At 27.6% G+C, this 22,531-nt stretch overlaps 4 protein-coding genes and 1 non-coding gene across 5 annotated transcripts in view; 4 read left to right on the top strand and 1 right to left on the bottom strand.

The window, feature by feature from the left end:
• Window positions 1-7,173: 7,173 nt before the first annotated feature.
• Window positions 7,174-12,021, top strand: LOC101507354 (methyl jasmonate esterase 1-like). The gene is made up of 3 exons (XM_004511921.4): window positions 7,174-7,579; window positions 10,822-10,956; window positions 11,563-12,021. The coding sequence occupies exons 1-3, from the start codon at window positions 7,211-7,213 to the stop codon at window positions 11,848-11,850; spliced, it is 792 nt and encodes a 263-aa protein (XP_004511978.1). The 5' UTR covers window positions 7,174-7,210; the 3' UTR covers window positions 11,851-12,021.
• A 206-nt stretch (window positions 12,022-12,227) lies between these two features.
• On the bottom strand, window positions 12,228-16,750 carry LOC101506817 (L-ascorbate oxidase homolog). Its single transcript, XM_027337235.2, has 9 exons — window positions 16,535-16,750; window positions 16,282-16,436; window positions 16,082-16,191; window positions 15,212-15,482; window positions 14,665-14,761; window positions 14,217-14,562; window positions 13,221-13,586; window positions 13,032-13,110; window positions 12,228-12,642 (listed from the first exon to the last, which is right to left on the bottom strand). Exons 2-9 carry the CDS (start codon window positions 16,423-16,425, stop codon window positions 12,439-12,441), a joined length of 1,617 nt encoding a protein of 538 aa, XP_027193036.1. The 5' UTR covers window positions 16,426-16,436; window positions 16,535-16,750; the 3' UTR covers window positions 12,228-12,438.
• Window positions 16,751-18,758: 2,008 nt separating this feature from the next.
• On the top strand, window positions 18,759-20,034 carry LOC101503355 (reticulon-like protein B13). The gene is made up of 4 exons (XM_004512159.4): window positions 18,759-18,882; window positions 18,986-19,184; window positions 19,378-19,589; window positions 19,676-20,034. The coding sequence occupies exons 1-4, from the start codon at window positions 18,840-18,842 to the stop codon at window positions 19,861-19,863; spliced, it is 642 nt and encodes a 213-aa protein (XP_004512216.1). The 5' UTR covers window positions 18,759-18,839; the 3' UTR covers window positions 19,864-20,034.
• A 44-nt stretch (window positions 20,035-20,078) lies between these two features.
• Window positions 20,079-20,150, top strand: TRNAW-CCA (transfer RNA tryptophan (anticodon CCA)). Its single transcript has one exon. It is a non-coding gene; the product is annotated as a tRNA-Trp (tRNA).
• An 18-nt stretch (window positions 20,151-20,168) lies between these two features.
• Window positions 20,169-22,531, top strand: part of LOC113783926 (protein DA1-related 5-like) — a 2,545-nt gene continuing 182 nt past the window's right edge. The window contains exons 1-3 of the mRNA XM_073364328.1: window positions 20,169-21,079; window positions 21,874-22,146; window positions 22,397-22,526. Of these exons, the coding sequence (XP_073220429.1) occupies window positions 20,440-21,079; window positions 21,874-22,146; window positions 22,397-22,526 (1,043 nt within the window). The 5' untranslated portion in view covers window positions 20,169-20,439. The remainder of the gene's footprint in view (window positions 21,080-21,873; window positions 22,147-22,396; window positions 22,527-22,531) is intronic.

Here is a 22,531-nt window from a genome sequence, read left to right as displayed (position 1 = left end):
GGTTGCTATGTGGATAAGTTTAACGTACATAAATTTTTATGTGAATGTAAATAAATATTTTTACTTTGACAAATAACATGGTTGGAATTTTTTTGGCAAAATACTTTATGATGTTTTTTAATTTAATTTTAAATAATAATTCAGTTATTTTTTTTTATTTGATCCTTTATTTAATTTGAAGTAGTAATTTAATCATTTATGTCTTAAAATATTATGAATGTTATTTCTTTTATATAAATCTAAAAAATTCATGATCTTCAACAAAATTTAAAAAATAGTAATCATCTTTAATAAAATCTATATTTTCATCGCATCCAAAACTTAAATATTCAAATAAACTCATATTTGCATCTCCGAATACATCAACTTGTATTGACATACTTTTGTTTATAAATAGGAACACGATGAGTAGATAACTCCAATATATATTTTCATAGGCACAATTAGGGTTGTGCATGATTAATTTTTTTTAAAAATTAAATTATATCCATTTTAAAACCAATATATGAATTTGGATTTAAAATCAAATCTATTATTTGACTTAAAACCGATTGTAAATTGGTTATGATTAAATAACCGGTTTCAAGTTAAGCAATCTGTTTCAAAAAATTCAATTTTAAAATTGATTTTTTCTCAAAACCGGTTAAAATTTAATTATTTTTTAATATTTATTTTTAAAAAATTATTTATTCATTGTTTAAAAATCGGTTATTTAAAAAAAATTACAAAAGGAAAGTTCGATAAAAAATATACATCAACCATACAATTGCTTTCTCCTGGAATTAAAATTGAACATGTTCAATTGTTTATAATAACTTGTGATTTAAATTGATTTATTGCCAATTTCATTAAGACCATCGATTCTGATTCATACTAGTTTAATATGTTGCCTATTACTAAAATCGTAGAAAATACAAACACTTGAAAGTTTCTTAGATCAAATTTAACAATTAATGCACCATAATAAAATCGTAAAAAATACAAACACTTGAAAGTTTGCTTCCAACACCGAGATAGACATCACCACCACAAGATTTAGTAAATTTAAAATGTCTAAAAGATTTAATATATTAATTTTTGTCTTGAGCATTTATAATTAAGTTAAGTTTGAGCCATATCTAAATCTCAATATCATTTCTAACGTAAGATATTAATGTAACATTTTGAAAAAAAATCATCCTTTAAAAGTAAGTAATTTAAAAAATTATATTTAAAATATTTAGTCAATCATATCTTAGTATTCCTCAATAAATATTAAATATCTTAATTCATTAACTACTTATCATACAATATCGTTGGTTAGTAATAAAAAATTGATTAAATGAAGTTAGCAATATTTCAATGAAATTAGTAATAAATTGTTGGAAAATGTTGCTCGAAGGTGGAAGGTCGGTGGGGTGATGTCAGAATCATTTTGGAGTTTTAGGGATTTAGAATTTTTTGGAGTTGAGTGGATAAAACAGATACAAATTAAATCCAAATATAAAACATAAGTGAATATCCAACCGGTTGATAAATAAACCGAATTATAACTATATTATTTTAACCGAATATTTAAAATGAATTTGGATCTGATTTTGGATTTGAACTTCATAACCGGATTTTTTGCACAGTCCAGGGCACAATTGCTTTCAGATAATACTTCAGTCATTAATCTTTATTTATTTATTTTCTCGATTTGATCTTTTATTTAATTTTATTATAAAAATTTAAAAATATAAAGAATAAAAATATGAGTATTTGAAGATTTGAGTTATAAATTTGATACAATTTATATTATATTGAAGATGATAATTAGTTTTATGAGTTTTATTTAAAATTTTTGATGAAATTTTATAAAAAAAATGATAACATTGTTAGCATTTTAAAACATAAAAGATCAAATTGTTTATTTAAAGTTAAATAAATGACCAAATTAGGAGAAAAAAAAAATAAAAAACTAAAATTTTATCTGAAATTAAATTATGAGACTGCAAAAACAATTATATCTATTTTCATCCAAATTAAGAATTTTTTTCTAATATACATGAGATATGTGAAAATTAGGAACATGATATTTGGAACTGGGATACATAATATAAATCAGTGTTTGTTTGGTAAAAATTCAATATTATGTCCCTTTGAAAACATTAAAATGGAATTATGTTTGGTTATCGCACAAATGTGTCTGTCGAAAGATATCATACTCTCACAATATTTAAATTTTCGCTGACATAGGTACTCACATGTAGTGTGTGACACCCTCAAATAACATTATCTCCGTAAGAGAGAACCTAGAAAAAATAAAACATATATATGCGATCAGTCTTCCATTCAAATTTTATGTAGTCTCTGTTGTAAGAAGATAAACATCAACCTTATTGATGGACTCATTATTTGGATGTAGGAATATTTAGTATTTTTTGAGTTACATAGAAACTTTTATACTTGTGTTATGAAATTTATTATTATCTTCATTCATATGTTTCATGGTAGGACCGTATAAAGTGATTCACCATTTTATTTACATACTATATATTTTGTGGATTCAAAACTTTACAATTGTTAAATAACACTAATAAATTAATACCATATGTTGATATATATTAGATTTCAGCCAAATAGTGTTTAGGCGGTATAAGTTCGGTCTAACGTATTTAAAGTTCTATAGCGAATTTTTAGATGAGATGTTTTTTTAATTTTAATAATACTATTTTATTAAAATTATTATATTTTATCTTTGTTATCAATTGTTATATTTTAAAAGTATAATTATTATATTAGTAAAAAATATATGATTATTATAGCGAATGTAAATTTTTGCTTTGGGTAGGCAATGAAGAAATTTGGTCAATTTGTGTTAAGAGATCTAAATAATTAAGTAATTTATTAAATTAAAGTTAGACATAATTTTATTAAAAAAATAGCCATAATTTATACTCATTTAACGATAATTATAATGTATGACTTATAATAAAATATATTGGCAAAGAGTTACTACCTTAACTCTCCAAAAATATTTCTATGTTATTTTAAAAGTAATTGTTAATATTTGTTAATATAAAAACAACACATTTTAAGTATAAAATACTATTGTTTATTTTAACACCGAACTACTATTTTGAGTAAGTTAAAATACGAAAGTATAAGTGTAAGTTAAAGTATAAGTGTAAGTTAAATTATTTCGAAGTCTAATTTAGAGGTTCAAATTTTTTGAAACCTATAAGGCCTTTGCCTCATCTGTATTGGGGGAATTCTACTCTGCACCTCTACACTTAAACCTATCACCTTCCAATCAACTTGAAAATATAATTTTATCTTTTTAATCATCTATATAACCTTCAAGTTTTTAATTTCTCATTTTTTCATCCATTTTTCGAAACTTTATAAAAATTACCTTAAACTTCGAAACTTTTAAAATATTTGAAAACAAAAGTACGTTGCACTCGAAAATTTCAAAGTCCTAAAACATAATTTTTTTAGAATATTCAAAAGTTTCCAGAATTTTTAAAACTTACGAAATGAAAATTTTCTGAATTTTTAGAACTTTCGAAATAGAAAAATTTAAAAACTTTCAAAATTTTCTAAATTTTTAAAATTTAATTATTATTTCAAAAATTAAAATTTTTCAAAATTATCCATTTTAAAATCTATTATAAATAATTAAAATAGTAAAATTATTTTTTTGATGTGTTTTAAAAGAGTGACATTAGGGGTGGGAATAGGTCAAGCATGACCACCTGGCCTTTTTAAAAGTCTGACCTGGCCTGGAAGCCTATTTAAAAGCCTATTTAAAATAATTTTTAAAAAATATGAAACAAACATCCTTTAAACCCTAAAAAATAATTTTTTGTGTCAAATAATAGATTTTTTTTTGAAACAAACAGACTCATTATTATCTCTTAAACAAATAAGGAAGATTACTGAGTGATTGACTAATTGAACATCTACCAAATATGGAATGCTACCGAATATGGAACAACTACTGAATATAGAATGCTTACTGAGTAATTGCTTAATTGATAGAATTTAAAATAGAAAATAATATTATTAATATAATAATAATAATAATAAATAATATTAATAAATAATAAAATATATATAGGTCAGCCTGTTAGGCCTAATAGACTTTTTTATAAGTCTGAGCCTGACCTATTTAAATAAATAGACTTTAAAAATAATCTAAATCTAACCTTTTTATTAAATAAGCCAAACTATAGGCCCCGATGGACGGGCTAACCTATCCTCATTTCTAAGTGAGATGTAGAACTGGGAATACAAGGTAGAATCCGCTTATCTTTGGACTTAATAGACAATAGTTGTCAATCCAATATTAGACGGAATTAGTGAAGAATTAGGCAGGATGTCTAGGTTAGCTAATAGTTAGGTGTTAGTAGGTCTCACCAATTGCTTTAAGATGAGAGATTGGCAAATCAACATCACCCAAATATATAGATAGACAAATCAAGTTGTTGATTGGTTTGCTGGTTATTCTTTTCATCTATTTATGGATATTCATTTATTATCAACCTTTTATCGCTGGACATAGCTACTAGCTAGTGTGCATTTCAACATAGTTCACAATGGATTATGAATATTTTAGTTTAAAATGATTATTTATTTTAATCTTTGAGAAGAAAAAAAATGAAATTTAAGTTAGACCCGCATAAAATAGTTCACAAATAGTTTTCTATAATTAAAAAATCATGACATATTTATCATCTATTAAAGAAATCAACTTAAATTATATTTTTAGTCTAACATCACAATACTACTAGACTGCACTTCAAAATACCAATAAATTGATTAGTATGATTCATTAAATTATTTGAAAAATTATCCAATAACTCTTATCAATTGAAGACACCAAACTATATAATTTCAAATTAAAAACAATCAATAAACAAATAAACAAATGACCAATTAATTCTCTCTCAGCATAGTCCACACTGCAAATTTGACCACCATTTTATATGATTTGTTGATGAAGTAATTTATCTTTTGTTATAATCCTTTTTAAAACAAATAAAAATGCTTATCTAATCATAAAAACTGGTATTCTAAATCTTAAACTACTCTAAACTCAAGTATATATAAAAGATAATTATACACAAAATTTAAATGAAAAGAAATAGAAATTTAAAGGAACGCAATTAATTTTCGCTTAAAATATATATATAACTTTTTCATTACATCACCAAAATTAAACGAGTTTAACTATTTTTCTAAATTTATATTTAGTTAATATGGAGTTATAGTACCATGGGCAAAATGTCTCTTTTAGCGGATTTTGAATACATGTTATCAATCTTTAGAAAAGGAAATTATAAAATGTTTTTCCAATAGGAGAATCCCCCTAAAACAAAATAGGAGAATATGGACCCTAAATGAAAACGATGGATGAATCAAGAAAGTTCCATGGACCACTTATACATATGACACAGTGTTAGATTAAGATTAAGAAAATTCTTCAAAACTTTTCCTCCAGCTGCATTCTTCTTTATTTTAGAAGATAGGTGATTTTAAATTATATTTTGGTTTAAAATCATTTCTTTATGCAATTTTTTCTATTATTTAATTTAAATAACTAATATTTATGCATATTTATTTTTTATTTGTATATATTTTTTTATATTTTATCTTTTTACTGTAACGTTTTATTTGCCGTCTTGGTGCAGTATTTTTTGTTTCTCCATCTTATTACATTGTTTCATTCAATTGACATATTGACTTTGATTTAGTGCCGATAAATTCAACTAATACTTTAATGTTATCAACGTTATAGATCTAGAGGTATTTCAATTACTTTAATTAAAACAAATTTGTGGTCGTTTTGCATTTGTAAGCTATTATCCATCTTTTTATTTTTAGCAAATTTGTGTTATTTTTAATTGACGTTTTCTCTTAATTTGAATTACATGATATTATGATCCGTTTATTAATTTATTTTTTTGACATGATTATGGTAAGTTGATTAAAAGTTATAGAAGTGTTTTTCACATTATATAACATATGATCTATTTTTTAATCATTTGATTTCGAAGAAAATATTATCGTAGTAATATAAGATTTTGGTTAAAAAATAAATAAAATTTAATAAAAATTATTCAAAAATTAATTTATCTTTAAGTAAAATTTATTAACTATTTAATTACAATCACTTAAAATAAACCAAAAATACAAATTAAGAGGGTTAATGAGCTTAACTGAAACTTATTAAGTATTTGCAACAAACTTATTTTTTGGATTTTAACATGATAAAAAATGATTTTATTTTAAAATAGTCGGTTATAAAAAATAATATTTATGGAAAATTACTTACAACAATCTCGAGGAAAATAGTAATCAACTAAGTAATGGAAACGGCGGATGAATCAAGAACATTTTATGAATCAACATTAATTTATATATTTTATAGGTTGATAGGTGGTTTAATGTTTAAAAATTATTCAAACTTTTTTTTGTTTTTGTTTTTGTTTTTTCTGTCATGTTTTACGACTTTCTTCGTTTTTACAAATGAGTTTTCGTTTTTGCAAATGAATAAAATTGTTAACAACACATTTCAACGTACTCAGGACACGAGTCCACTAAAATATATAAATTTTATTTAAAGTCCGAGAGTGTATTATGTATATTATATATATTAGGAGTGTTCAAAAAAACCAAAAACTGAACCAAACTGCCGAACCGAACCAAACCGAACTGGTTTTGAACTAAACTGGTTTAAAAACCGAACTGTTTTCCAACTGATTTTTTAAAACTAGAACTGAACCGAATCGGTTTTCAGTTCGAAAAACCCGAACCGGTTTTTGTTAAAACCCGAATCGAACCGAATTTATTTTTTAGAAGTAATTAGGGGTAATTATGTAAATTTTGGCCTATATGAACAAAAAAATTAAGTTAAACCAGTTTAGTTCGATTCAAAATAATAGACCAGTTCACCACTTTTATAAACCGGTTCGGTTCAGTTCTTTGAACTGAAAACCAGTTCGGTTCAATTTTTTTAAACTGAAAATTAATTCGGTTCAATTTTTAAACGGTTCTAATTCAGAACTGAACTTTGCCCACCCCTACTTGAAAGTAATATGCTCCTTTTAGACTCCGTCTCCATTTTTTAATTAATCAGATGCAGTAAATCACGCTCATGCCATATGTATATTTAGTTATATATATATAATATTATATATTATATATATATAAGCACGACATAGCACAAGGAACTAGGAAATAGATGGATACGAGGAGAAAGAGGCATTTCGTGTTGGTTCATGGAGCTTGCCATGGGGCATGGTGTTGGTACAAGATTGTTGCTCTATTGAAATCTGATGGACAACAAGTCACAACACTAGACATGGCAGCTTCTGGAATTCACCCAAAGCAAGTTCATGAATTGAATTCTATTACAGATTATTATGAACCGTTGATGGAATTTCTAAGGTCATTGCCACAAGAGGAGCGTGTGATTTTGGTGGGTCATAGTTTGGGTGGAATTTGCATATCTATGGCTATGGAATTTTTTCCTAACAAAATTGCAGCTGCTGTATTTGTTACAGCTTTTATGCCTTCTCCTCAACTAAGCTTCGTAACTCTTTTCCAAGAGGTATACTTATGGTTATTTTTTATTTTCTCATATTTAATCTTTATCATCAACTTTTGGAAATATATGCATACGTATGTGGCTCTTATGAATAATTTTTTTAAAAATAATTTCAAAATAATTTAGTTGGGTCGATAAATTAAAAAATTGAAAATTGTTTATCAATAATCTGGAAATTGACCGTCCAAAACAATACAATAATTGTTTATCATTAATAAAGAACTGTATTAATGAAAAACTTTTCGAGGGATAAGGTATCTCAAAGATGAAAGACAGAATTTCAATTCACAAATCATATACTCAAAGACCACACAAGTTGCTCTAGCCATAAAAGCCAAGAATTTTAATCATATAATAGGACGTGTCCACCATCGATAAAACTTAAACTTGATCCTCTGATATTTATTTTAAACCACCAATAAAATCTATTATTTAATAGGTTTTACCAAATACCTCAAACAAATCACCCAAAATCACATGTAAATATCACTATGCATATAATCATAAACTATTTAATAGACTAAACATGTTGCAGAACACTATTTAACAAAGACTAACTTCCAAATTTTATCAAAATATTCGCATTCAAGAAACAAGAAACAAGTGCCGAGAGATTTCAATATATATATATATATATATATATAAATAAAAAATTATATCTCGAAAATATAAAAATGTCCTTAACTCAATTTTTATTTTCGTTTATTAATTGTGAAAGTGTTAAGGTTTTTGTTCATTATTATTTAATATTGATGACTTAAAATTGTAATTTTACTTTTCTTCGTATTTCTATAATTTTTTTTATTTTTTATTTCTATTCTTCTCTGCTCTTTCTCCATTATTTTTTTTCAATATTATTTTATTATTAATAACTCAATAAGAGGTGACTCAATAAGAAAAGATTCTTTTTCCTTCATATAAAAGAAAACATTTGTTTGGCTCAACAAGTCAAGGTGTGAAGAAAATAAAAAGATAATAATACTTTGTCAAGTTGATATTTATACATTTATTTATTTTTCTATGTTTAACAAAATATAAATTTAACTTCAAAAAAATTATAAATAATCTTTTTTTTTCTTTTTCAGTATAAAAAAAATTGAAGAATTAAAAAAAGAATAATGAAGAAGAAGAATAAATGTAGATTTAGATTTCGTTTCAAGTTTTTTTAAAATAAAAATTGGTTATATATTGCTAATAATGTAAAAAGACTTACCAGAATAAAAATTATTTATATACATTGTTAAAAAAATATCAGTTTATTAACTAATAACATAAAATTAATATCTTAACTTTTGATAAAAAAAGATTAACAATTCAAATTTTACTCTTTAAATTTACTCTATTAACTTATTACAGTAAAAATTAATTAAATATCACTAAAAAAATATTCATTTGTAAACTAATGACATGAAAATGACCATATTAAATTATAATAAATAATTTAACAATTTAAATTTTGTTCTTGAAAATCACTCTCTAAGGCAAAAATTAATCTAATAGAAGACTCACTTAAAAATTAGAAGGATCTTTACAAGGCTTACTTTAAAAGTAATAGTCTTAAGATTTTCATTTACAAGTTCATCTTCATGACTTCACGACAATGTTATCAATTAATTAAAATTGTGTTTCAGTTTAATTTTTTTTTATAATTCTTCTATATTTATAATTTAATATACATGAAAGTGTTTGAGATAAATGTGTCGCTGATTCAAACACGTTACATATTTGTCACCAATATATAAAATGAAAGGTTTTAGAGGAAAACAATTGTATATATCAAGTATTCAAAAACACATTTTACAAAAATACATCTTATATAATATTTAGTTGACCAAATATCATATAGGTCCAAAATACATAAACAATGCGTGATCACTCTAAATGCATTAATATTTGCTAGTGTATGTATAAAAAGATCAATTATATCCACAAAACATTTGACAATATTACATTGTTCACTAAGTTTTGCTAAATCATGTTGGATTTAATTTATATACATTAACAATGAAAAACTTCTTTTATCCATACATCCAATCAAATCGCTCTATGTAGGTTTTGTTGGAGATATTTTAGAAACTAATTTAAGTGGCACCATAGTGTGATTTGATTGAATGAATGTGTAAAAATATTTACATTATCTGTGTATAGAGATTAATTTCAGACATATTTTATAAAATCAACTATAGGATTGAAAGTTTAGTACATAGATCAATGCAAACTTTGACACAAATTCAAAATTTTCTGATATGTTATTGAAAATACAAATTGAGATTAACACTATTTAATAAAAGTGTTTAAGTCTTAATTTTTACACTCTTTAATAGTATATAAAATTAATGACTTCCTATTTACAAATCAAATGCATTTATTCTAATTCTAATCTTGTGCCTTTAAAGTTGAAGGTTAGATAGTTAAATTCTATATCCCTTACAACACAGTTCTATATTTTTCAATTTTATACATAAATGCATTCAAACATAAACCACTTTATATTCTATTTATTTTAACTAAAATTTTACAAATTCAATTTATTTAAAATCAGGTTTTGTTACAACATAGCCAATAGTATAAGTAAATAGGCTTAATTGCAATTTTAGTCCATCTGTTTATAATGATTCACGAAATTGGTCCCCCTATTTTAAAAGTCGACAGTTTTGATTCCCCAATCTGATGTTTTAACTTAAAAATGATGACGTGAGATGTTTTAAATAATGTGACATATAATACGATGATGTATAATGATTAACACCCATAAAATTGAAATAAAACTCCGTGAATAATTAATACATGTAGATGATTCTATATCATTGAATTGTATGTCACGTCATTTTAAATATATTAAATCGTCATTTTTTTATTCAAAATCTGAGAGAGGGATCAAAACTGTCAATTTTTAAAATAGAGGGACCAATTCTGTGAATCAATATAAATATAGGGACAAAAACTGCAATTAAGTCAAATAAATATGTAGACGTTGAACATCTATAAGTGAAACAATCTAAATATTAATTTCTTAAAGTTTTAGATAAAAATTTAGTGTCAAATTCACTTATGTAATTATTCTAGGATAATCTTCCCATGACCCAATATTACCAACACACACTTCAGCATATTGTCCCAACTCACTAATATCCTCAAAATATTTACAACTCTTAGAGTATTTACCAACCCCCTTCATACATTGAAGACTACTTACACTATTATATTTACTGCTCTTTAGTTTCATTTCATTTTGCTAATTGCAGTATAATCAAACGACGGATTCCAGCATGGACTCGAAAGATACATTTGACGACAGCCCAAATAATAAACCCAATGGAACCAAAGTACTTGGGCCCCAACTCTTAGCATCCAAGTTCTATCAACTATCTCCACATGAGGTATATCGATTAATTTTAGACTTATGTTAAATATATTTTTAATTATAAAATATCGGCTTTTTAAATTCAGTCTTATTAAAAATATTTAATTTTTAGTCTTTATATAATCATCATATACTTTATACTGAAACTTTTATATTTTTAAATGATTTTTTGCGAGTATGTTAATAATATTTTAAAAAAGTTATTTCACAAAAAATGAAATTAAAATTCGATTTCTAAATTTAAGTTTCATTATTTTTATCTTAAATTTATATTTAATTAATCTTAAGTTGAAAAGCTTTAAATTTTTTAGAAGGAACATATTTTATAGTATTTTAAATATACTTGAAAAAAATCATTCAAAAATTTAAAAGTTGAAAAATAATTTAAAATATTTCGTTTCAGCTGAAAATAAAACTGCTTGTAAAATAATTTTGTAAGAACTAATATTTATGTTTTTATTTTACATTGAAACAATTGAAAAAGTGTTATTTTGTATGTACTAAACACATATTTAATCCTTTAAAATTTAAGATAAATGATTCTTATGTTGACCTCAGAAATTGCCTACCAAATTTTTTGCGAAAATAAATTGCTTATGTCTATATTATATATATAAACCAGGACTTGTGCCTTGCAATGTTATTAGTAAGGCCTGTTCGCACCTTTGGTGATCAAGAGCTATTACAACAGAAAACAAGTGTCACTAAAGACAACTACGGAACTGTTGCCAAAGTCTACATTGTATGCCAACAAGACCAAGTGATAAAGCATGATTTTCAGCTATCAATGATTGAACGAAATCCTACAAACGAGGTTAAAGTGATTGCTGATGCTGATCACATGCCTATGTTCTCTAAACCGAAAGAGCTTTTTGCATATCTTCAAGAAATTGCAGAGACATATTATTAGCACCTGAGTTTGTGTGCTAATTTGAATTTATAATAATGATGACTATAAAGAATAAATATCAAATTATCATAAAGCACTCACATCTCACATCTCTATAATGAATAAATCAATAAATGATATTATAACTATTTTGATTATATATATACAAATAAAATTAATAATTTATTTATTTATTAAAAATTAATATTATTTAGTTTATTTTCTAAAATGAGTTATTATCGGACTGAGAGATTTAATTGGGAATTAGTTGTGTTAATTTGATAAATTAAGATAATAAAATCAGATTTTCATCTATTTAGTAGACACCTTAAATTATTGTTAATTAAGGCAATTACTTATTTGAAACTGGCTTTATTATAATTATGGGAAGGTGCAAGTATAAGAATAAATTGTTGAAAAATAAATTGGCAATGAAAATTCAATACAAGAATTTTCTCAAATATAGTTAAGACTGATAGAAACTTGAGAAATTAACTTCTCCCCCTAAAATCCTATATATTTTTCTTTAAAAAAAGAAATTCTAATTGTAGTCAAGCTCTCATGACTAAAAAAAAAACAGCAACAATAAATGGTTGAAAAATGTATAATCTAAAGATGATGTTCCAATGCTTTGCCACAAAGCAAAGCATTACTAGGAATGTCATATTCATTGGCTGCTGTACGCTGTGCATTCCACACCCTCAAATACAACTGTTGTCCAAGATATTGTCTTTCCCATATGGCTGATCTCAAATTCCACATTCCTTGGTTATCCAATGATACCAATATTGTTGTCCAAGAGTTTGGATACACCTACATTCATTTTAACCACATCACTTAACCATAGCAAAAAGATGTAAATATTGGAAACAATTAAAAAAAAGACTCTGAGTTTCTATATAATTAAATATAGAATGCAATTAAATTATTATGATGTAAGCTATATACTGCTTTTATTAAATATTTTAGAGTTTTTTTAAATAAGCTGAAATATCTTTTAGACATGTTACTGACTATTTTTCATAAGTTTTTTCTATATATTTACAAATGTATATGGAAAGATAAATATCAAATAAACTATAAATAGTAACTAACTAGTTGGATTCATGTGGTTAATAGGTTTTAGTTAAGGTCGAGTTGATCGGAGTAAAAGAGTTCAATTCCCAACTAACACAATTGATTGTTGACCAAATTTTACTTACCTGTGCAGTGTGTCTAGTCAGAGCATCAACTAGATTATAGGTATTTCTACTGGCATCTGTCCATTGGCCAAAACCATAACTGCAATCAAATTGTAGCATTTACCAATCATCAAAACTTCATTAGGAAAATTCTAATTTGGTTCTAAACTATTATCAAATAAAATAATCAAAGAGAGCTAACATACATACCCAATGACCCAAAAATCATAACCATCAAGATGCCAAGATTGCATGGTGTTTTCATTGTTTTGGAAAACAACCTCAATAAAATCATGAAGAGAAGTTTTCAAAACTGAAGTAGCTATATATGCAGGACCATTAGAGGGATTGCTTTGAATTGAATTATCACTGAAGATTCCAGAAATGTTGAAGTAATCAGCAAGCTTAAGAGGTGTAACAGGGTTAACATAAGAGACACTATTAACTGCATAACGTAGCTTTCCATTGATCAATGGTGCTGAATTTGCTAAATTTATTCTTCTAGTTGGAGTTATGTTCCCATAATGGAATGACCCTTGTGGGTTAGGCCTAGCAGCATTAGCTGTCAAATTCCACCTGCAGGAATAAATAATTTCAAACAAATTAAAATCTATAAACAAATCAAAGCAAATTCACACAAGGGTTTTCTTTTCTTTTATTATGTTTTAGGAAGGCTTAGATATGTTTATATATTCTCCTAGTATATTTCATTTATGCTCCCTCAAATATATATTTTTTTGTCTCATTTGAACCCTCATTTTAAAAAATGTGTCAACTCTTCTCCCATAGTTAACTCAATGTAATAGTTATTGTTAAGAGTCTTACATCAAATGAGATATGACTTATGACCTGGAAATGAGTTATTAGTGGGAGACATCTCTCAGCTTACAAACCAGTTTTGTAAAGGTGTTGAGTTAGCCCAACCCAAATTTTAATATGGTATCAGAACCTGACTAAGATCTGTTGGATCATCCTCTATTGGGCCACTCAGGTCACATTCCAAATGCACAGTCCTAAACTTGAGTGGAGTGTATTAAGAGTCTCACACTCAGTAGCTTAGCTTTTATATTGACTTTTTGATTAATAGAGTTAGCTACATGACCAAAATTGACACATTTGAAACTTTTTTGAGAGAACAAAAGTAAAAATTACCATAATTTAAGAGCTAAAAAGTTAAAACATGTTTGAATATATTTTTTCAATTACCTGTAAGTTATAGCTTGTTTCATAGACCAGTCGTATTTGTCCACAGGGGGAGCAGGCAAGGGTCCTAATGCTGGAGAATGAGAGTTTGTATAGTGTAACACTGCAGTTGTGTTGAGAACTGTCTGAGTAAATCTTGTTGAGGCAACAATGTAATAGTCCTTTGGAACCTGATTTAAGGTTACTAACACAGCAACTGATTGGCCAACATGCACGTCGAGCGAATCGTATACATTTTGGATAGTATGCGATCCTTCAACCTCAACTAGTTTTAGCTTATGACCCTGAATTCTAAAGTTAATTGAGGTTGACAAACCTACATTTGAGATCCTGAACATATAGGTTTTTCCTGAAAACAAAGTGCAAAACTGTTGGTAAAAGAAAAATTTATAAAGTTGAAATGTACTCCTATCTTTTAGAATTTGAGCATAGTTTAAAATATAAAAATTACCTTGGTCACCAGTGAAGGTAGAATGAACCTGACCATTGATAAGGAGGCCATCAGGAAAACCAATAGATTTTCCAGAATCTAAGGATTGACTCAATATCTACAAAACAATAAGACATAATAAATGCAAGTTAATATGACAGGAAACAAGCAAATCTAATCTCATATTTTGGAGTGGCTAATATTAATTCTCACTTTAATTTCCACTCTAATCAACATTAGTCATGCATTCCTTCTATATTAGGATCAATTATATATGTCACAAATCCTTAACAATATTTGGTTTAAATATATGTTTAGTCTTGCAAATATAACAACTTCTGATTTTAGTCTATGTAAAGCTTTTTTCTCCTTTTCCTTCCTGCAAGATTAGAAGTCACCAAAAATGAAGACAGCTGATTTTACATACAGGGACGAAACGCAAAAAAAAATTACAAAGAGTAAAACCAAAATTCTCTATATTTGTAGGGACTAAACATATATTTAAACCATCTTATTTTAATATAGAATGTTTATAAGCAAGGAAAACAAATCTTAATTTAATTATTACCTTGTGGCTGGTCTTGTACCAATCACCAATGAGTAGAGTGAAATCTCCATCCGGATTTGGATAAGGGATTGGGATGACAGATCTATGATAAACATTAAGTCCTCCAAAACCTCCAGAAGCTTTATGCATTTTAGTTGATGGAAAATATGTGTAAGTTCCAATCTGATCCTTGGTCTGAAACTTGTATGTATAATTTGAGTTTGGAGGAATGGGACAGTTGGTCCCCAAAACTCCATCTTGCCATGAATTTTTCCTTTGTTTAATGCCATTCCTGATTAATCCCAACATTGTTTAATGATGTTCTCAAAGAAAATCTCACAAACAAACAGGTAATGTGAACAAATAGAAATTAATGCATAGAAGGGTGTTAGATCAGCAACCCTAGTTCAAAAGTATAAAGACATGAAAAAACGTAAACAATGAACACACAATGTTTGATCACGAAGCTTGACTAATTGTGCGTTAGTCTTCGACCGCTGAGAGGTTGCAGTACCTTTCTATTATGATTCAAAATTAGGTTTTACAGAGTACCATTAGTATTTAAATACTACAGTTCAGAATTACATTGCCTCTGTCCACTTATCAGTAGATATAAGTCATACTCAACAATGAAAACACAAGTTGGTATATACACAATGTACACAAAGGGACCCAACCTATGTAGCACTAACACTTTATACTAAAGGTGTGTCCAAGTGTAAGTGTTGTTTCAGTTCATGTGACACTTGTACAATCACTTCTATTTTCTTAAATTATTATGCGTGTCCATGTTATTGTGTCTGCAAGTGATATAACTCAACTAATTGCAGACCATAAAACAAAGAACTTGAATCAATCAAGGAGACAAGAAAAACATATATAAATCCTCACCATGTGAGTAGAAATGGCTCATCTAGCTTGTTGACAAGGTTGAGAATCACATTGTCATTAGTTACCAAATCAAGTCTAGGACCAGGAAACTGACCATTAATCAGAATAACCTTAAAAAAATAATCACAAAAAAAAAAAAAATCAGAATCAGAGTTTCAAAAGTAAAAAAATCCAATAAAAGCATATTGGTTACTACTCACTTGTTGAGGAACACCAAGAGGAGAAAGAGTTCCATAGGTGACAGTCCATGTGTAGAACTTATATGGATCTTCTGCTTTCACTAGAGACACATTTACTAATGCAAGAGCAAGACATAGTAGATATATCAAACTTGTGCTTCCCATTGTTCTTTTTACTGAAAATGAAAATAGAAATACAGTGCCATTAAAGTGCTGAGAACTAAAAATGAAGCATAACTTTAAGTTTCTATAAGACAAAGGGACTAGATTGTACCAGATCTATGGAAGAGGGACACACTTCAACACTGACACCACCTTAGCTATGAAACCTTAATATATAATAATACTCAAATGAACTGAACTTGAAAACATAATAGGGATGGTTGAATGATAAATATTTATTTTAATAGCAATTATAATAATAATAATAATAATCTGAGGATTTTGATTGTGTTTTTGTAAAGTTGCAAATTGATCATTCGTATTCGGCGCGGTTAACGCGTTTTCGTGTGGTAGTTAGTTGTTGCTTCCAGCTAAAGTACTATGTCTGTCTCCCATCATATAATTGCTATATTTCTTATTATAAAAAAGTTTTGTAATATTAAATTTGTTAAAATATGTTTTATATTTACATAATTAAGTCACATTATATGGGAGAAAAAATAATTTATTTTTCAAAATAAAAATAAGATAATTTTATAAAAAAAATAATTAATACAATTTATATATTGAGAGAATAAAATTTCATGGAGTATATCATTATTAAAGTGGACAAATGTTAATGTAATTGTCAAAAGAGCACCGACATAAAGACCATTATTTTGAATTTTGTTGACAGAAGGTAGATGCATTCATATTTATTTATAATATTAATATTAAAAACAATGATATTTGAACACAATTTTAAACACAAATACATGTGACCTCCACATAATCTCTCTATTCATTTAATTTCTTTTTCTTTTATATTTCTTTTATTTATTTATCTTTTTGCACTTTTTTTTTTGTCTTCCTCTACAAAAATAAACCTCACACATTCATCTTTTCTTTCTTCCATAATTTCTCCTTTCTTCTTCCTTTGGACAGAAATAATTCATTAACCACTATTACGTCGTTAACCAATAATATTTACACTATTAACCATAAACAAACTCAGAAAGATAAACCTCACACCATTAATAACAAAAATAAACCTCACACATTAATCTTTCCTTTCTTCCATAATTTCTCATTCTTTCTTTCTTCCATAATTTCTCCTTCTTCCTTTAGACAGAAATAATTCATTAACCACTATTTGTACGTCGTTAACCAATAATATTTACACTATTAACCAAAACGCAAACTCAGACCCCTAATTAGCACACCATTAATAACAAAAATAAACATCACACATTCATCTTTCCTTTCTTCCATAATTTCTCCTTTTTCATTTCTTCCATAATTTCTCCTTCTTCCTATAGACATAAATAATTCATTAACCACTATTTGTACGTCATTAACCAATAATATTTACACCGTTAACCAAAAACAAACTCACAAAGATCCATAATTAGCACACCATTAATAACAAAATATGAAATGTGTTAGACTATCAATAACAATAACAATAACAATGATGAAACTTAATTTTTATACCTATCTAAGAAGTGTAGATTTGGAGAGTAATGTGTAAGAAATACATCTGAAAAACAAAATCTATGTCAACACAAGAGTTAGTTTATTGATCCAAAAGGAAGAAAGAGAAGAGAGAATGAAAGAGGAAGAAGATCGATGAAGATGAAAAGAAGGAGAGAGAAGAGAGAGAATGTGGTGTTTGTTTTTTAATTTGATTTTATTATTAATTAATGAAGAGAGAGTAATAGGAGTTTATTAATGGAGAAAGAATATAAAATTATTAAAATGTCTCTTAAATATATACATATATTTAAGTATGTATACGTATACGGTATATATATTTGTATTTGTGTTTAAAGGTGTGTTTAAATAACATTTCTCTAATATTAATTTATTATAATTGCTTCGTATGTCCAGGTGAGGTTCATAAAGGGCATATAGTTTGAATAGATAATGTGGACATAATAATATTTTCAACTACTTGAATTTAAAATGAAAAAAATAAGTTGAAACTGAAACAGGTATGGCAAAAATTGGAGAGATACCATGCCGGTGATTAAGTAAATGCAAATTGAGCATAAACAGAGACGGCAACAAGGCTTCAATAGCAATTCTAAACTATTTTTCCAAAAAGTAATTAAATATAAAATTAAATTTAAATGCATCGTATTACAAAAGTGCATTCGAATCGCTTTCTTCAAGTTTTTCTTTTTGACAAGTCATTGTTGTACATTCCTCCTTTATCCTTAGATTAGAGGTGCCACGAAGGGTGCAAATTAAGCTTCCACGTGTCCTCAAAGTTGAACACGTGTAAATCAGACCCACAGCATTATTCTGTTGCAAATTACGTACACCGAAACACCATTATAATTAATATTTTGCTACAACATTTTGAAGCCTACATTATATACTCCATTTCATACATTTGAACAATATATCATCTTTACTTGATTACAATATTTCCAATGTCTACAACAGCAGAAACAAAATCTTCCTCTCATTCCTCAAGTAAAACTCTTTTATTAAAACTATGTTTAATATTTATCATTTATACATGAAACTTGAAAGTTCTCTTCATTTCATTGCACTTGGATTTAATTTTGTGGCGCAGATGGTGGCAATGAAATAATGAAGGACATAGTACTATGGAGGAGGAAGAAATTAAGTACAAGTATTTTAGTTGCGGCAACAGCAACATGGGTGTTGATGGAACTATATCAATTTAATTTCCTCACTCTCATCTCATGGTTCATCATATTTGTTGTTTCTTCAATATTTCTCTATGCCAATATGCTTAGACTTTTGAGCAAGTGAGCACCTTCTTCTAAGGCTATTTTCTATGTTTTTGCATTATATATACCAACTACTATACGACACGACATTAATACTGATACATTGATATCATTATTATATAAAATAAAATATTGAACTTATATCTATCTAATATCTGAATGAAGGGTTATTTGTATATTTATTTATTCATTTATTATTTGTGAAATTGAGGGAACCACAAAACTGGTTGAGGGTGGAATTGAAAGAAGAAACAACTCTAAGAATGGCAAAGAAAGTTAGAGCATGGATTGAAGAATCAATAAGGTGGTTGATCATGGTGAGCACAAAGGAAGATTTGCCTGTGTTTGTGGGAGTTGTGGCTAGTTTGTTGACACTCTCTTATGTAGGAGCCTGTATGGACTTCCTAACATTCATTTATATAGGTAATTGTATATGCATATGATTAATTTCTTGTAATTTCCCTCTTGGTTATATTAAATTAAATATATTTTATTTTGTTGTGTTATAGGTATATTGGGTGGTATGACACTTCCCATAACATATATGAAAAACGAGGACAGGATCAAGAGATGCAGGGAGTGGTTGAGGGAGAAATACAAGAGATGTTATGAGATTATAGATGAGAATAAGGCCATTAAGAAGATCAAAAGCAGAATAGTGATGAATGAGAAGGAAAAGGAGAAGAAAATAGAGTGATTTTGATTTTGTATAGCTAGCTAGGAGCTTGTATAAAATAGTATTTAAGCAAGGTTATGTAATAAGTTATTATGACATTAGTATGTGTTATAGTTTGTTATTCAAAAATATTTGTTATAGTTGGTTATTAATTAATATACATAGTAATAATCGTCCCTTTTGGGCATGAAATATGTTTGTATATATTAATGAAAGTGTGAACTATTATCACAAGTGGATCTGTGGCGCAATGGTAGCGCGTCTGACTCCAGATCAGAAGGTTGCGTGTTCGATTCACGTCAGGTTCACAAACAAAACTTTTTTGCCAATATTATTTTCAGGGATTCACTACACTTAAGTTTGAAACGCAGTATTATATTACATTGGACTATTAGCACGTAGCAACTAAAAGAAATAAATTAAGAAATCATGAAGACCAAGAATCATACTAGTAAGTCAACAAAACTTGTTTGCTATGACTGATCCTAGTTTTAGTTGAGTTTATATGTTTTCTTTTGCCTTCATTTGATCTTACAGAACATTTGACTCCACAAAATATAATAACAACATACAAAGAAAGAGTTTCATAAAGTTTTGATGGATCTATTGAGTGGAGGTGCTGTTGGAGCTGTGATGGGAGAGATTGTAAAACATGCTATTCAAACAATCAAAAAGGGTCGAGACTTTGGTCCAACACTTGAAATGAACATAGAAACTTTGAACACTTTAGCACCTTTAGTAGAAGAAATGAAAAGGTACAGTGATTTATTGGATCGATCCAGAGATGAAATAGAGAGGTTAGAGAAACACATAACAGAGGGTCAAGAGCTTGTAACAAAAAGCAAGAAACTTAACCGATGGAAGTTTCCTTCTTTCCCACGTTACCAATCAAAGCTTCAGAAGAAAGATGAGGCTCTTCAGAGACATTTGTCTGTTAATGTTCAAGTTGAGAATAGAAGGGATTTGATGGAAGTGTTGGGTAAGGTGAATGGAATTCTTGAGATTTTGATGAGAAAGGAGAATTTGGGTCAGTTTAATAATAATAATATTGGGAATCAAATAAAGGGTTTGAATGGTGCTCCTGAAGAGCCTGAATGTTTGGGAATGGTTGAGCCGTTAAATAAGTTGAAGATTGAATTGCTTAAGGATGGTGTTTCTGTACTTGTTTTGACTAGTTTGGGTGGTTCAGGTAAAAGCACACTTGCTAAGAAGATTTGTTGGGATCCACAAATCAAAGGTAGTTGCTACTAACTAGTTTGATTCTTTTTGTTTTACTAAATTACTACTACTCTTTTAGTCTTGTGTAATAACTTGCTTGTTTATCCCTTAACCGTTTGGCTCTTAGGGGAAATTGACATTAGTAATCAGTAATTTGGAGTTTTGCTTGGAGTTTTGCCAGGAGATAAGTAAAGTATAATAAAAGATTGTTTCAGTTAGTGTTTGAATTTGGATGCTCTAATTACTCCTTGTTTAGTTAGTAGTTTTGTATGACATGGATTTTAAATTGAAATTATATTAGCTTCTAGTTTTTAAAAGATAATAGGCCATAAGGTTTTTTCTCAATTAAAAGATATATATGTGGTTACTCACTCTTATAGAAAAGTCTTCTTGATGTTCATGTAGAAGTTAAATGAGAAGGCTCTAAAGAAAGGGGGAAAAGATGAAGTAGTTGATTTCAATTCATGAAAAGTTGTTAATTAAAATAACCACTGTTATTGCAATTGCAAGATCTATTAAAACTTTTTGTATTCAACCGATACTTTATGAGAAATTCATCTAAAGTGACTTTAACTGAGATTGAATGGAATAGAATGTAACTTTATGTAGTTCATTTCATCATATCTTTCTTACTACTCTAATTTTTGGTGTATGAGAAGATAAAACCAATCTAATCTCATTTGGCATTTAATCAAAAAAAGAATCCAAACAATTTTACATCATTTCATTGTATTCCAATTTGCTTCATTTCAATTGAAAATATTTCAATACTATACATTCTCCTTGATTTAGAAAGCTATTTTGTTTTGACAGGAAAGTTTGATGGAAACATCTTCTATGTTACCGTCTCAAAAACTCCCAATTTGAACAACATTGTAAAAACACTATTTGAACACTGTGGAAGTCAGGTGCCTGAGTTTCAAAGCGATGAAGACGCAATTAAGCAACTGAGACATCTTCTGAGGAAGGTTGGGAGAAATCCAATATTATTAGTCTTAGATGATGTTTGGCCTAGATCAGAAGGCCTTGTTAAGAAGTTCAAATTCCAAATGTCAGAGGAGGATCTCAAAGGGAAAAAATTTGTTGGTAAGATTTATGCTTTTGCACCTTTGTAGTTAAAATTTGTCTTCTGGTTAATTTTGTTCGAATTTAATGTCATTCGTTATTCGGCATACTGCATAATCTAAGTCTAACCAGGATCGTTCATGGTTCAGTTCGGGAAGAAAACTTGACCACGTTTCTCATTGATTTATTACAAGCTCTTTCTAAACTTTAACTATTCCCATGCCAAAGTATATGAAAAATGTCTCATATTATTTACTTGATAAAATCACAGAGGAAGAATCTCAGTCTGAAGAAGATGAACACCTTTGTGAAATTGATGAGGAGGAAGATGAGCATCGCAATCAAGTTTGGCCTCAGAAAGATGGGAATCATGGTAAAGTTCGGCTACATGAAGATAAACTGCTAG

Source organism: Cicer arietinum, chromosome 8 (assembly GCF_000331145.2).
Source record: "Cicer arietinum cultivar CDC Frontier isolate Library 1 chromosome 8, Cicar.CDCFrontier_v2.0, whole genome shotgun sequence".
Lineage (NCBI taxonomy): Eukaryota > Viridiplantae > Streptophyta > Magnoliopsida > Fabales > Fabaceae > Cicer > Cicer arietinum.
Note: the sequence above shows the minus strand (reverse complement) of the source record. Positions and strands in the feature narration are given on the sequence as shown.